Here is a 13870-nt window from a genome sequence, read left to right on the forward strand (position 1 = left end):
TTTTTTAAGAATAAAATTACCTGGGGCGCCTGGGTGGCTCAGTTGGTTGAGCGACTGCCTTCGGCTCAGGTCATGATCCTGGAGTCCCGGGATCGAGTCCCACATCGGGCTCCCTGCTCGGCGGGGAGTCTGCTTCTCCCTCTGACCCTCTTCCCTCTCGTGCTTTCTATCTGTCATTCTCTCTCTCTCAAATAAATAAAATCTTAAAAAAAAAAAAAAGAATAAAATTACCTGCCTAAGAACTGGTTTGGGCAACCCTCTTGGGTCCCCTTCTCTTTGGGAGCTTTGTACTATCGCTCAATAAACTTTACTATCACACACACACACACACACACACAAAATTGGTGAAAGGGTAGGGGGTGGTTTAGGCATTTATTTGAGATTTAATCTAATCAGAACATTTCAGCCCACTTGTTTTTTTTTACGGGTGTTCCAGAAAACAGTCTGTACAGGAGCACTAATAGCCTTGGGTCCACCGTGCTTATAAACACTTGGCCTGAAGCCTTTTCTGGCCACAAAATCAAAGCCTTAATCAATGAAAGCTGAAAAATGTAATATGATATTCTTGGCCTTTATCAAGTTGAGCACAGAGGCCTGTGTTCTGCATACGGCTTCATTGCCAGTGGGCTGAAAACAACCTGGGGGTGAGTGTTTTGTTTGGGAGCTATGTGGCCAAGACCTTTTGAACAGTAGTGTCCTAATGAAGTACCAGAGATTATCCATGTAAGAAGGAGCTTTTTTAAAAAATATATATATACATATATATTCTTTCAGAAATTTCTAACAACTGCATGACTTAATCTGGTGGTAAAAGCAGTTATTAAAAGTCCACCTTTAAAAAAAGAGTCTACCTTTTCAAAATTTAAAAAAAAAAAAAGTGAGCACAGCAATATTTAGCCACAGAGTGCTTGAGTTTAAAACCTGCTTGCTTCTCCGTGATATGTTATCCTAAAAGACCTGCTGATATCATGCATGGACAAAATCAACTCAAACCCTTTACTCAGTGTTAAATACCAAAATTTCCTCAAGACAAAGCTATGGATCTTTGATGAATGAATGAATGAATGAATGAGTAAGGGACCTGGGGAATTGCTTCATGCACCAGTTTTTGTCATGAGTCTAGGGACTGCCTTTTCTACTAGATTACAAATTACTCCTCATACAGACTATTTCAAAACCGTGTTTACACCGAATGGAAACTTCTCCTGACTTTTCCATCTGCCCAGTGGAGGTAGCCCCAGCTGCTCCTTTTCCACTTCAGAGGGAAGTTACGCAGTTGAGTAAGGATGTGCCCTTACATGCTATGTGCTCTTTGGCAAGACCGGGTGGTACAAATACCAGGTTTTGAGAAATGGAAGCCCTAGTGTGAAACTTAGCTTCTGAACACCCACATTACATCCCTGTCTCACTCACCTTGACCTGCTTGCTCCAGGCAGAAGCCTCGCTGCAGCCTTTACGAGCCAGACAGCCCATCTGAATCACACACGTGAAGTTTTGGTTTTCCCTCCACTGGCTCTCCTTCCATTTGGTTTTCCCTCCTGCGTGTATACCTGACTCTTCTTTTCTGTGAGTCATTGCACACCTATGTGTCATTTCCACTTGGGGTCAAGAGATCAGAAAAGATGAAAGAGGGGCATTGGTTTGTGTCCAGTTGGAAAATCTGAAATGCTTCCCTCTGGCAGCTAAAGTAAAGAGGCAAGAGGAGCCAGCCATCGCTTGAAATCAAGGACATCTGTGCATTGTTCAGGAAGTGTTAGCCCTTCCTCAGAACCACAAAGCTGACTCAAGTGGGAAAACTTGCAGGGCAGAAAGGTTGTGAAAGAAACCCAACAGAACACCGGAGATGTCAGCTGTCCCCCTCTATCCTTTCCCCCGCCCCAGCCCTCCCGATGGCAAGCCCGTCTTCCATTTGCACACCTGTAATAGGATGCTACCCCCAGCCATCTTCCTGTCCTTTAAAGAACTGGCTTCATGCTCTTCCTCCCAGGAAGTCATCTCTACAGACTTCCAGCTCAAGATTGCTACCTTCTCCACACTTTGATAATCCCTGCCTGGGACATACCCTCGCCAACACTGAGCCAACGGACTGTTTCATGGATCACAAATACCAGCAACCACAACATAGGACCATCATTTCCCCAAGCCTAATTTTACAAGGTAATATTCAAACGCAACATGAGTTCTTACCTTATTGTCCCCTTTTCTCATGCTGTTCCCTCTACATAGAATGTCTTCCCTGCCCTCTCTCCGCTATTCATACAAACCCCTATTCATCATTAAGACCCAACTGAAATCTCTACCCCTCCCATGGATCTTTTTGTGAGTGTGGCGAAGCCTATGGACCCTGCACAGAATAATGTTTTTAAATGCATAAAATAAAAATACAGAGGGCACAGAGGGAATCAATGATGCTGAAATATAATTATCAAAACATTTTGCACCGATTAAATTAAAACTTCTCAAACTCGCTAAATAAAATCCACTGGTGGACCTAATAACTACCATAATTTCACAATGGTAAGTGTAAGGGATATTTCAAGATCTGCTACACCTACACATCTGAAGGAAGGTGACCACCTTGTCCTGGCTTGGCCCATACTTTCCCAGTTAGCACTGAAAAAATCCAGTGTCCTCAGAGCCCCCTCAATCCTTGGCAAACGGGGACAGTTGGTCACCTAACTGTCGTCGCTGTTTATTTAAAAATTAAAAGAAGTCTCCAATATCCAGAGGAGCCACCATGCAGCAGGTGCCTGGGGAACACCAGAACCTTCTTCCACAGCTGAATCTAAGTTGGTTGAACAACTTTGGGAAACTGTCAGCTTCTACTAAAGCTGAACAGACACCTATTCAAATCCTGAGGATTTGCCCAACAGAAAGGAGAGCTTATGTTCACCACCAGATGTACAGATGAATTTTCATAGCAACTGCATTCATAATAGTCTCAAACAGGGACTACCCCAAAGTCCATCAAGAGGTAAATAGATAAATAAATTATGATCTATTTATACAACCATATATCATACAGGAATGAGAAGTGAAAAATAACACCTCCAGGCAACAGTACTGATGAATCTCACAAATATAATGGGCAGCAAAAGAAGCCAGCCACAAACAAGCACACACTGCATGATTTCATTTGTATAAAATACAAAAGTGGGTGAAACCAGCTGGGTCATTAGAAGTCAAGACCGTGAGTACCCTCTGGGTGGGTAGGTGGGGCAGTCATGAGGGTTTGGAATATTCTGCTGGTTACATAAGTTTATTCAGTGTGTGAAAACTTACTGAGTTGTGCACTTTTCTGCATGTATGTTATACTCCAATAATAGCATTTTTTAAAAAAAAAATGTTGGCTCCCCCATTCCTATTTCCTGCTGGATCTTGTCCCTACAGCCATCCGTACCAAGAAGTGACCTTGGCCTGCATTTTTCAGTTTGGCTGGCTCTGTGGCTCAGATACTATTTTTCTCCACCCAGTGCGACCTGTCTTGACAGTGCTCCAATCTTTCCCCTTTCTCTGTCACAGACCCAGCCTCTGGCACGAACCCCTTCAGCCCCTGCTAGTTGCCTTCACAACAGTAAATGCTTCATTAGTATTTCTGGCAGGACAATAATGAACATGTTAACACATGCCCAGGTGTTAACAGAACTTTTAGATCTTAGCTTACTGCCCTTTATACTATTCTGAGGCAAAGGATTTGTATTGGATTCTGTGATCCCAACATTGGCAAGCAACGTTTGATAAGCATTAACAGTGGGGGGAGGGAGGCATGATACCTCTTACACAAATGTGGAAGCCCATTCTCAGTTGAACTTCTGCCTGCCCCGAAGATATCTGGTAAATACACCATTTATTCTCTGAGACGAGGGCGGCTTATGTGATGGAGGCGGCTAAGCTCTCCATCTAACAGATGAGAACTGAAGTCACTCCAGGCAGAGGATGGAAGGGCGGGGATTAGAACCTGGGTCTCTGGAGGCGCCTGGGTGGCTCAGTCAGTTAAGCTTCTGACTCTTGGTTTTGGCTCAGGTTGTGATGTCATGGGATGTGAGATTGAGCCCCAGGTCGGGCTCCGTGCTTGGTGGGGAGGATTCTCTCCCTCTGTCCCTCCCCTTCTCTCTTTCTCAAACAAATAAAACATCTTAAAAAAAAAAAGATAAAGAATCTAGGTCTCTGGTTCCCACCCCCTCCCTTTGCAGTATCTCCAGGGCCTCCCCTGAGAATGAAAGCCACCCTGGGTAAAAAAAGGGGTCTCTGTTCTGACACAATAGCTAGCTTCTTCCTTCCTCCCTCCCTCCCTCCCTTCCTTCCTTCCTTCTTAAGATTTATCTATCCATCTTAGAGAGTGGAGGAGAGAGTCCCTAAGCAGATTCCATGCTGAGTGCAGAGCCCAACTCAGGGCTCAATCCCACGACCCCGAGATCATGACCTGAGCTGAAAGCAAGAGTCCGACACTCAGCCGACTCTGCCACCCAGGCGCCCCCACAATAGCTAGCCCCTTTTACCTGTTCCAGGTAACCTCACCCTGGGGCCGGCCTTTCTCCTTTTGGACATTTTCCTGCCTGTCAGGAAGAGAGGACAAACTGCACATCAAATTATCCGGTTAATTAATCTTCTTAAAAAACCACCAGAGACAAGTGAGAAAAGTGGTGGGCGGCCAAGTGAGGTGGCCAGGGCTGGCACTCTCTGCCCTTCTTGGGGTCTCCAGGCTGGAGTTTCTCCCCTTTATTTGGGTGCCGCTTTCCGGACCACCTTAAAGCACAGCCTTCACCCTGTTACCTCTGCCCTAGAGCTTTGGTGGCTGTCTATCTTCTCATTTACAAACATCCTATTCCACGAACATTTGGGGACACAAGATGAGTAACTACCTTCAGTGGTCCCTGGTATGCTACGAGATTCCCCACCTCCCAACCCTTACACAGCCCCTCCCATCACACCCACCCCCTGCCCGCATCATCACACCTCCCTGCCCTGCGTCAGCTCCGCACAGTCCAGCACCCAGCACCTGCTGTGGTCTGAGCAGGGAAGGGCACGGAACTGTAGGGGAAATGACCCTTGGAGGAGAGAAGCATTTGCTTCCTCTGTGGCCTCCCGTTACACTTCTAGATTCTAGACAATCATACCCCAGTGGAATTTCAACTACCGTCACATGCTAGGTCTTCACATGCTGCCCTTGAACTTTTTACAAACTAATTCTAAAACTGCTGCCTTTATCCCTATTAAATTCCCTCTTGCTGCCTCTATATATCATGACCTGCTACGATTTGGAGGGTTTGGCCTGTCCCCAGGCACACAGCCCACCTGTGCCCACCTTGGCAGCTGTGATCCTGGCACAGCTCTGACAATACCGTCCTCAACCAAGTCACAGATAGGAAGGGATAAAGGGAATTTAGTTGCTGCTAGATTCTAGGCACTGTGCTATGTGTGGGGCAGGTGGAATGTGGTCCTTTGACTTCTGTGAGCTCACATGAACGTATGAACAGCAAGGGTGCCCCGCACAAGTATTTGGCTATGTGTCTAGTGCTCTGGGACCCCCCCAAAGGAAGGCCCCTGACTGCGCTTAAGAAAAGAATGGACGAGCTATAGGGGAAGGTGGTATTTAAAATTTGTGCAAAGTAGGGCGCCTGGGTGGCTCAGTTGGTTAAGCGACTGCCTTCGGCTCTGGTCATAATCCTGGAGTCCTGGGATCGAGGCCCACATCGGGCTCCCAGCTCAGAGGGGAGCCTGCTTCTCCCTCTGACCCTCTCCCCATTCATGCTGTTTCTCTCTCTCTCAAATAAATAAATAAATAAAATCTTTTTAAAAATAAAATAAAATAAAATTTGTGCAAAGTAATAATCCAAATTCTAAGAATATAAAAGCTGAGCATGTTCTATGACCCAGCAAGTCTCCCCTGAGAGTGTACATCCAACAGAAAAGGGTTCACAATCCACCAAGAGGCACACGTCAGAATGTTCACAGCCACCCAAACCAGACACCACCCAAATGCCCACCATGAGGGGAACGGAGAAGAAAATCGTGGAGCCGTCTCAAGATGGAATGAACCATTGACAGCTACGCACAATGTGGGTGAATCTACACGACCCAGTTTGAGCAAGACAGACACAAAAAATTATGGTCTTTATAATTCTATTTCTATGAAGTACAAACAGGCAAAGCTAAGCGAGGGTGTCGGGAGCCAGGCGAGAGGGCAGTGACACAATGGGGAGACAAAGAGGCTTTGAGCATGCTGTCCTTGTTTGATTTCTTATTCTGGGTGCAGGTTACATGGGTGCGTTCAGTTTGTAACAATACATAATTCTGTACCCTCAGGATATATTCAGCTTCCTCTGAATAGTAGACTTCACTAAAAAGAAAGAAATTGAGTACGGCTATTTAGACTGCTACGCAACTATCTTGTAAGTATTATTTTCCAAAACACAGTTCAATTATTTCTCTACCAGAAGGCCATGAGCAGCCTTAGCTGCCTTACCCATGTGTATGCTGTCCCTCCTCTGGCGCAGTATCGTCCAAACACATGACAGACACTCGATAAATCTTCGGGAAGCCAAGGTACAGTGGTTGATCTTCCTACACACTAACCTTTCTGGGAACAGTTCGGCGTGGCATCTTGTCTCCTAATGAGCACTGTATTTATAAATGCTCTCCAAAGGTCCCAGATCTAATCAAACTAGGAACTGATATAGTAATGACCCACTCAGGCATTCTAGACCTCAGCCTTCCCCTGCCAATTTTTTTTTTTTATTCACATAATTTTCTACCGCTCATCCATTCTAGAGAAGCCCTCCAGAGTCCCTTCCCTTGCATCACGGCGCACCCAGCCCTGTGGGATCAGTCTCCTCCTCCCTTGTTTAATCAATGATATCCACACTCAGTGATATTCCTCCTGTAACCGTCAACGCCAGAACACACGATTCACCTGGCCCTGGCCTCTCAGCTCTCCCACTAATTCCTTGGCTGTTTGTTGGTTCATGTTTGTAGGCGGGGAGCATGTGCCAGGCAGGATGGGGGCAACTAGTTCTGCACTCTCTGCAGCTGGGTAACAGTTTTCTTGCCTTGTTTGCAGCTTCCAGAGCTCCTCCCAACTTCTCGAACATTTCCACGGGCTTCCATACTCCTCTGTGCCTCTTTGTTCACTGCCAAGAGGAATCTGCAGGTTCATCAGCTCTGCACCAACCTCCCACCACCTTCTGGGGCAAGTCCTCCTCAGCAAGAGACTAGAAAGAGGAAGGATGGAGGGGCCTGGAGATGCTCACGCCACATGTGGACGGGCAGGATGGACAGTATACAGAGTTCAGAACAGGGCAATGGGCCTGCGCCAGGGGGCGGGGGGTCTGCCTGGCTGGGTGACCTTGGGCCTATCTGGCCCCATGACCTCATGGTGCGAAGGAGCTGAACTAGAGGATTCTGAGCCCTTTCTATTTCTAAACACCCCCAATCCTAATTAAGACACTTGTACTGACACTTGTCTCTGGATAGTGAAATATTAAGGTGGTTTTTGTTTTCTGTTTTCTTCTGCATTTTGCAAATAGTTTATAGGGAGCTTGCACTACCAAAGTGTGTGTGTGTGTGTGTGTGTGTGTGTGTGTATTCACAGGACCAAAAATCCTGATTCTAGGAAGAAAATGAAAACTTTTTTTAAAAAAAAGGAAATGCAACAAATTTTAAAATTAAAGGCAGAGGAGACAGAAAGGCCCAACTAGAGGCCCCAAATCCCTACAGGAGTTAGCGAAGGGGGTGGCGGGAGTCCCCACCGCCAGGGCGAGAGGTCTTTGTGAACTCATGGCGCCATCTGCTGGTCGACCACTTCAGCTTGGTTGATGAAAGGGCCTTGAAGTGAATCCAGCCAAAATCGCCGGTTCACAATCCGGATAAAGATCACATTCCATTTACAGGCTAATCTCACTCCGTACTTTCCTCCAGAAATCACTTTTGATTTCGCATTGCAGTAATAACTGGAGCAGAGACACATGAGTACGTCCCTTTTGTACAAGGACCAGTCACCCAATAACGGAGCGCCGTCCCTCCTGCCAGGAGAAGCTGGTTCTCCAGCTCCCCTCCCCACCTGTCGGAGGAAACTCACGCCCAGCCCCCACCACGTTTGAACCCTGTCCGTTTCACCTTCGTCTGCATCTGTCCCGTGGGTTTCCATAGATCTTAACTTCTTGGCCTTGGACTAATTCAGTGGCTCAAGCATTCCTGCGTGCTCAACAGCTTAAAGTGCTGGCCAAGTCTCTTATGTGTCCCTCTATCCAACATGAACCCTGCTTTTCCATCTCCCCAAAGGAAGTGTGGTACCTCGCTCCCTGGGGATCCCTGCTGGGAAGGGGCAGTGTGGCCCAGCTGCTCTCCCACCCTCTTCTGGACCAGACCCTTCCCACAGAGGCTGCCTGGCCAAAACCCCTTTGCTGGCCGAGGCTGGTCTTCGGGTGCAGGATGGCATGCATACCTGGGCAACAACCCTCTGTTGCAGATACAGATGGGAAAGGTTTTCCTTCTAACACCGCTCATTTCAGCTCTACCAAGGCACCTCTCAAAATCCAGTCTTAAAAATAGACCTAACCAGACTCTGGACAGATGTCTCCATCCATCTGTCCAGCTGTGACATCGTGGTATAATAATGTCCCCAGTGTCTGGCACAGAGCTTCTAAAACCTTGTGAATTCCTGAGTGATAGGGGTGATAAGAGTATCTTTTGTTAGAGTATTTGGTTTGTGGCCCAGTTACTGGCACAGAGGGGTTCGAAGAACTTCCAAGTTGGTGAACTCATCAACATTGGGGGAGGCCGTGCCCCAGACTCCATGAGGACTCCTGCAGTTAGAACCCTCCAGACCTTGCCTTATGTACTTCTTCATCTGGCTGTTCATTTGTTTCCTTTGTAATGTCCTTTGTGATAAACTGGTTAATAGTAAGTAAATAAGTAGATGAACACATCCATACATAAAAGAAAAGAAAGGAAAATCAAAGGCAACTCTCAAGTCCCTCTGAACTTCATCAAGATCTTCAGACAGTGTTTATTAGTGAAGAGTGATGCGGTCTATCCTCAAGGCAGAGGAGTGCCTGGGAACCCCTGATTGGTCGTGCCCAGCAAGGAGGGCTGCCATATTTGGAGAGCAATAGGAATGCCGCCTCCCCCTGCAGCTCCTACATACGTGGGAGGGCCGTGCTGGAGGACAGTGCTGCCGAGGTTCCAGAGGCAAGCTTCCAGAGACAGCCCGAGGTATGTGGGGAGGCAGAGTTCGCGCTGGATTCCGTTTCTGTGGTGAGGGTTGCTCATTTCTAATCAGACTGCAAACTGTACAGTGGTTTCTTGTCTCCCATCTCCTGGGGGGTGTCCCGAGTAAGGGGACACATGAACCTGTTGGGGCATCACTGGTGTTGAATGTCTGGTTTTGGTGCTTGCAATAAAATGCTACTTTAGGTTTGGCTGGTTGGGATTTTCTTTTGCTTTTAAGCCCTTGTCTAATGAAAACTACTTTCTCAAGATCTTTATCTTTTTTTTTAACTTGACACACCTGTAATTTGTGTTATTATTCTTATTTAACATTTCTCCTACCAAAAGAGTATGGGCTGATGGCATGAGGTGTGGCCCCCTATTTAGGAGATTAATGAACGTTGGCTTCATGCTTGGATCTCTTTGGAGAAAACTGGTCTGAGGTCACTGTGATTAAGGGGCGGTAGGGGGTAAGGTGCCAGAAGACTAGGTTCTCAGGCTGCTGCCGGGCACACTCATGCTCTCCCTGAGCCCGAGACTAGACCATGCCTGAAGGTAAAGAAAGGTCAGCAGAAGCTGCTTCACAGGCATCCAGAGGTGGGACTGGACATGTACGGAGGTTGCATTTTGCCTTTTTTCCTACATAAGGACCTGAGTCACACTACAGCTGAACATTTTAACAGAGATTGACCCATCACTTTGGGAATCCTGCAGGGAAGGTGTGTTAGGGGCTAAGCAAGCTGACTTTTGAACCTCCTCCAGCTCTGGCACTGAGGGACTTACAATAGAACTTCATCTAGGACACAGCCTGAGCACGCTTGGCTTTTGTAACCATTCCGGGGTTTCTCATCCACACTGACAATGGTCCAGGTGCTGGGATGCCCGGAACAGTTGACCTTGGGAAGTGGATTTCCACAATAGCTATTGTAAGTTTCAGGAGCCAGATGGGACAAACTACCGGACTGGGGGGCGGTGGGGAAAGGGGATATCCCCTGATGTCATCAGCAGCCCTTCGGAGTGCTCCCCCAGGCCCTCCGATCCTCCCCAGCATCCTATCTCCTCTGAAATTCCTCACGGACCCTGCCCTTTGCTCAGCTTAGGGCCCATCGGTGCTGCCCTTCATGCCCAGTGAGTCAAAAACCAAAATGCAGGCACCGTCCCCTCCTGCAGCACAGAATGGCCATGGGACATGACAAGTGGGCACACGGGAACGAAGTCAGACAGACTGGATTCAAATCTGCCACCTGCTACTGTGCAACCTTGGGCAAATCACTTACCTACTCTGAATCCCAGGACAACTTTTTTTTTTTAAGATTTTATTTATTTATTTGAGAGACAGCGTGCGCGCGCGCACGAGAGAGAGAGAGAGAGAGAGAGAGAGAGAGAGAGCGAGAGCGCGCGCGCGCAGGAGCAGGGGGGAGGGGCAGAGAGAGAGAAGCAGACTCCCCGCTGAGCAGAGATACCTATGCAGGGGGGCCTTGGGATCATGACCTGAGGGCAGACGCTTAACCGACTACAACGATGACTGAAGGAGCCACCCAGGCACCCCCCCAGGACAACTTATATCAGATGGGAATAATAATGCACCCACCCCAGGTGAGAATTAAGTCAGTCAGTGCCAGTGGCTGATGCATAGTAAGTGCTGGGTGAGGGGGAGGGTGGGGTCACACTGTCCCCAGGGCGAGACTGGGAGCCCCCTCTTAGCATATCTTGACCCCCTGATGCAGAAGGAGGCAGGGGTCTCCTGGCCACGCTTCCATTTCTCTCTCCATCATTACCCTAAAGCCCTTTGGGGCTTTCTTAGAATAGATTGACAGAATGTGCCAGAGAACAGAGCCAGCTTAGAGCAACAGAATAAAGAGGGAAGATGAACAATACAGTCTGTGCTCAGAAGCCTGTGGTTCCAGCTCTTCTGTGTATTTTCCTCCAGAGATCCTCTGACTGGAAAGACAGGAGCCCCAAAGAAAACCTATATGTATTATGTCATTACTCGCTTATTTTCCCATGCATATTCAAAGGCTTTATAATTGCTAGTTGCAGCGTCTTATCTGTCGGAGAAAACCAGATCTCCGCCCTGAATGCATGTAATTCCACGCAAAAGCAAGAACCTGGGTATCAATTTAGCCTGTGCAACCCGAGCACGGGGAAAACTATTCCGCTTTTCGGAAAACGTGAAGGGCACAAGGATGCATCCCTTGCTTAAAATCGTCTGCACACGGGAGGGGGGCAGGGGAACCCGGGAACCCCCCACCCCCCTGGGGGAAGGTAACTGCCCAGGCCTTTGCTCTTGCAGATCCCGACACAATGGGGAAACATCTGGGCAGATGCTGGTTGGCCATCGTCTGTGTCCTGCTGTTCAGCCAACTCTCGGCAGTCAAGGCGAGAGGCATAAAGCACAGAATCAAGTGGAACAGGAAAGCCTTGCCCAGCACCTCCCAGGTCACGGAGGCGCGCACGGCTGAGATCCGCCCCGGGGCGTTCATCAGGCAAGGCCGGAAGCTGGATATCGACCTGGGAGCCGAGGCCAACAGGTACTACGAAGCCAACTACTGGCAGTTCCCCGACGGGGTCCACTACAACGGCTGCTCGGAGGCCAACGTGACCAAGGAGAAGTTTGTGAGCGGCTGCATCAATGCGACGCAGGCAGCCAACCCGGAGGAGCTGTCCCGTGAGAAACAGGACAACAAGCTGTACCAGCGGGTCCTGTGGCGGCTGATCAGGGAGCTCTGTTCAGTCAAGCACTGCGATTTTTGGTTGGAGAGGGGCGCGGGACTTCGGGTCCGCGTCGACCTGCCCATGCTGCTCTGCCTGCTGGTTTTCATTTGGTTGATCGTGAAATAAGTTTGCAGGCGGGCCGGCGGCCACAGGGATGAGAGGGTGAGCCATCGGCTGGCGTGGCCCAGTTCTCCCCCAGGCCCCGGCCCCCCGCGTGTCCCAAAGGTACCAAAGAGCCGTGATTCTCCAGTGCCTCAAGGCGCACTGGCGAGTCTCCCCTGGAGTACCTAACTGTATCGGCTAAATAATGTGTGGGTACCGAGCCCCTGCAGGCTCTCCCGATGGCGGCGTGGCACACACTGCCTTCTAGCCTCCCCCGGAGACGTCTGGCACGGCGCGTTCTGCGATAAATAATAAACAAATGTTCGGCCAACAGAGAAGAGAACGCACCAGGGACCGGGCCACACGCTTCCCGGTATCCCCAACCCCTCCTAGAGACAGGGGTTCTTCCCACTGTGTAGACAAGGAAACTGAGGCTCCAAGAGGTGAGGTGGCTAGAAAGTAGCAGAACCGGAATGCAAGCCTGGCTTGTCCAACCCCAGATCTTCCATTCTGTGCAATCCCAGAGCTGCCTTGTGAGTCCTTTTGGGCTTGCCAGGCCCAAATCCAAACCCAGATTTCTGCCTGAGCTGATGGCCATGGATCCTGATACCTTGTTCCAGGCAGGTTGTATTTAATTCTTCTAATGAAACTAAGATCCAAGAAAGGGATTAAATGATCATAGAAGTAGAGAAAGACAAAGGCCCAGAAATCACGGCATAAGGCGATCTTGCCAGGTCGAATTCCCAGAGCAGACCATTTCCACAGCAGGATGTGTGTAGGGCACAAAGATTTTCTTTCACCAGAAGGTTAAGTGTTCACTCTTCCTCTCTCTGAAATATCACCTGGATTTGAGAAAATATTTTTAAATGACACATTTGCTTTGTAATGTTCCCTTAGTGCTAGGTGCATCTTTTTACGTACATGCATATGAGAATCTTTAACTATACTCCCTTTACACGGGTACGGTGGCCAATCTCCAGCTGTTCTTTTAACCACCATGTTGGGGTGGGGCTGTCATTTCTGTGAACGACTTATCACTATAAAAGAATAATTCCTTGCCAAAAAGTTTCAAAAGAAACCGTGTCGTTAGGGAGACCGAACAAAGAATTAACTCATACCATAAGCAAAGGTAGATATGGCACTTAATATCTACCTCTTATTAATTAAATATATGTTATAAAATATGAATACGGCTTAAATACAAATAATGAATCTAATGCTCTAAGATGTCCCCACAGGTCCTCTGGGATACCCTTAGAGACCCCCAGGAATTGTTGAACCATATTTGGATGCACTAGCTGCTGACTTTTATCAATTCTCCTTTAAAGAGAGTCTGTAAGGGGGTGGGGGAATGTACATTCTTAGACAGTTTATCCTAAGTATTTTAAAACATGAATGTTGATAATGGTACCTCTTGTTCTGAGCCACCAGTGTTATCAGCATTCTTTTCAAGGATACTTTTGGAAGGTTCTAACAGAGAAAGCCAGTGAAGGACTTGGGGGCAGGGCAGCCCAGGGTAATGGCCTTCCCTGAGGAGCCTGGGGGCCACCCTGCACTGGATCAGTGCTGGAGGAGGATGGGATGGAGGATGCCAGAAGGTCTTAATCCTCAGGCTGCCAGCACTGCCCTCACCTTCCACTTCCATGGTCCTGCTGAATTCTTGAGCAGAGCCCAGGATAAAAGTACAGACCCGGTAGAGGTTATTTCTTGCATGTCAGTCTTTTATTTTTATTTTTTGAACAATAGCAATAGCTAGAAAGACTGGGGGAGAAAGAAAGAAAGAAAAGAAAAGAAAGGAAAGAAAGAAAGAGAGAGAGAGAGAGAGAGAGAGAGAGAGAGAAAGAGA

At 48.1% G+C, this 13870-nt stretch overlaps 1 protein-coding gene across 2 annotated transcripts; it reads left to right on the forward strand.

Annotated features, from left to right (window-relative positions):
* The first annotated feature begins 9140 nt into the window (after positions 1 to 9140).
* On the forward strand, positions 9141 to 13827 carry PRND (prion like protein doppel). 2 transcript variants are annotated; one of them, XM_025876571.2, is made up of 2 exons: positions 9141 to 9255; positions 11501 to 13827. In XM_025876571.2, the coding sequence occupies exons 1-2, from the start codon at positions 9216 to 9218 to the stop codon at positions 12046 to 12048; spliced, it is 588 nt and encodes a 195-aa protein (XP_025732356.1). In that variant the 5' UTR covers positions 9141 to 9215; the 3' UTR covers positions 12049 to 13827. The 2 variants fall into 2 exon arrangements, with proteins under 2 accessions (XP_025732356.1, XP_025732357.1); XM_025876572.2 differs by having other exon boundaries at positions 9141 to 9213.
* Positions 13828 to 13870: the final 43 nt, after the last annotated feature.

Source organism: Callorhinus ursinus, unplaced genomic scaffold (assembly GCF_003265705.2).
Source record: "Callorhinus ursinus isolate GAN/ISIS: 27379988/994484 unplaced genomic scaffold, GSC_fseal_2.0 scaffold29, whole genome shotgun sequence".
Lineage (NCBI taxonomy): Eukaryota > Metazoa > Chordata > Mammalia > Carnivora > Otariidae > Callorhinus > Callorhinus ursinus.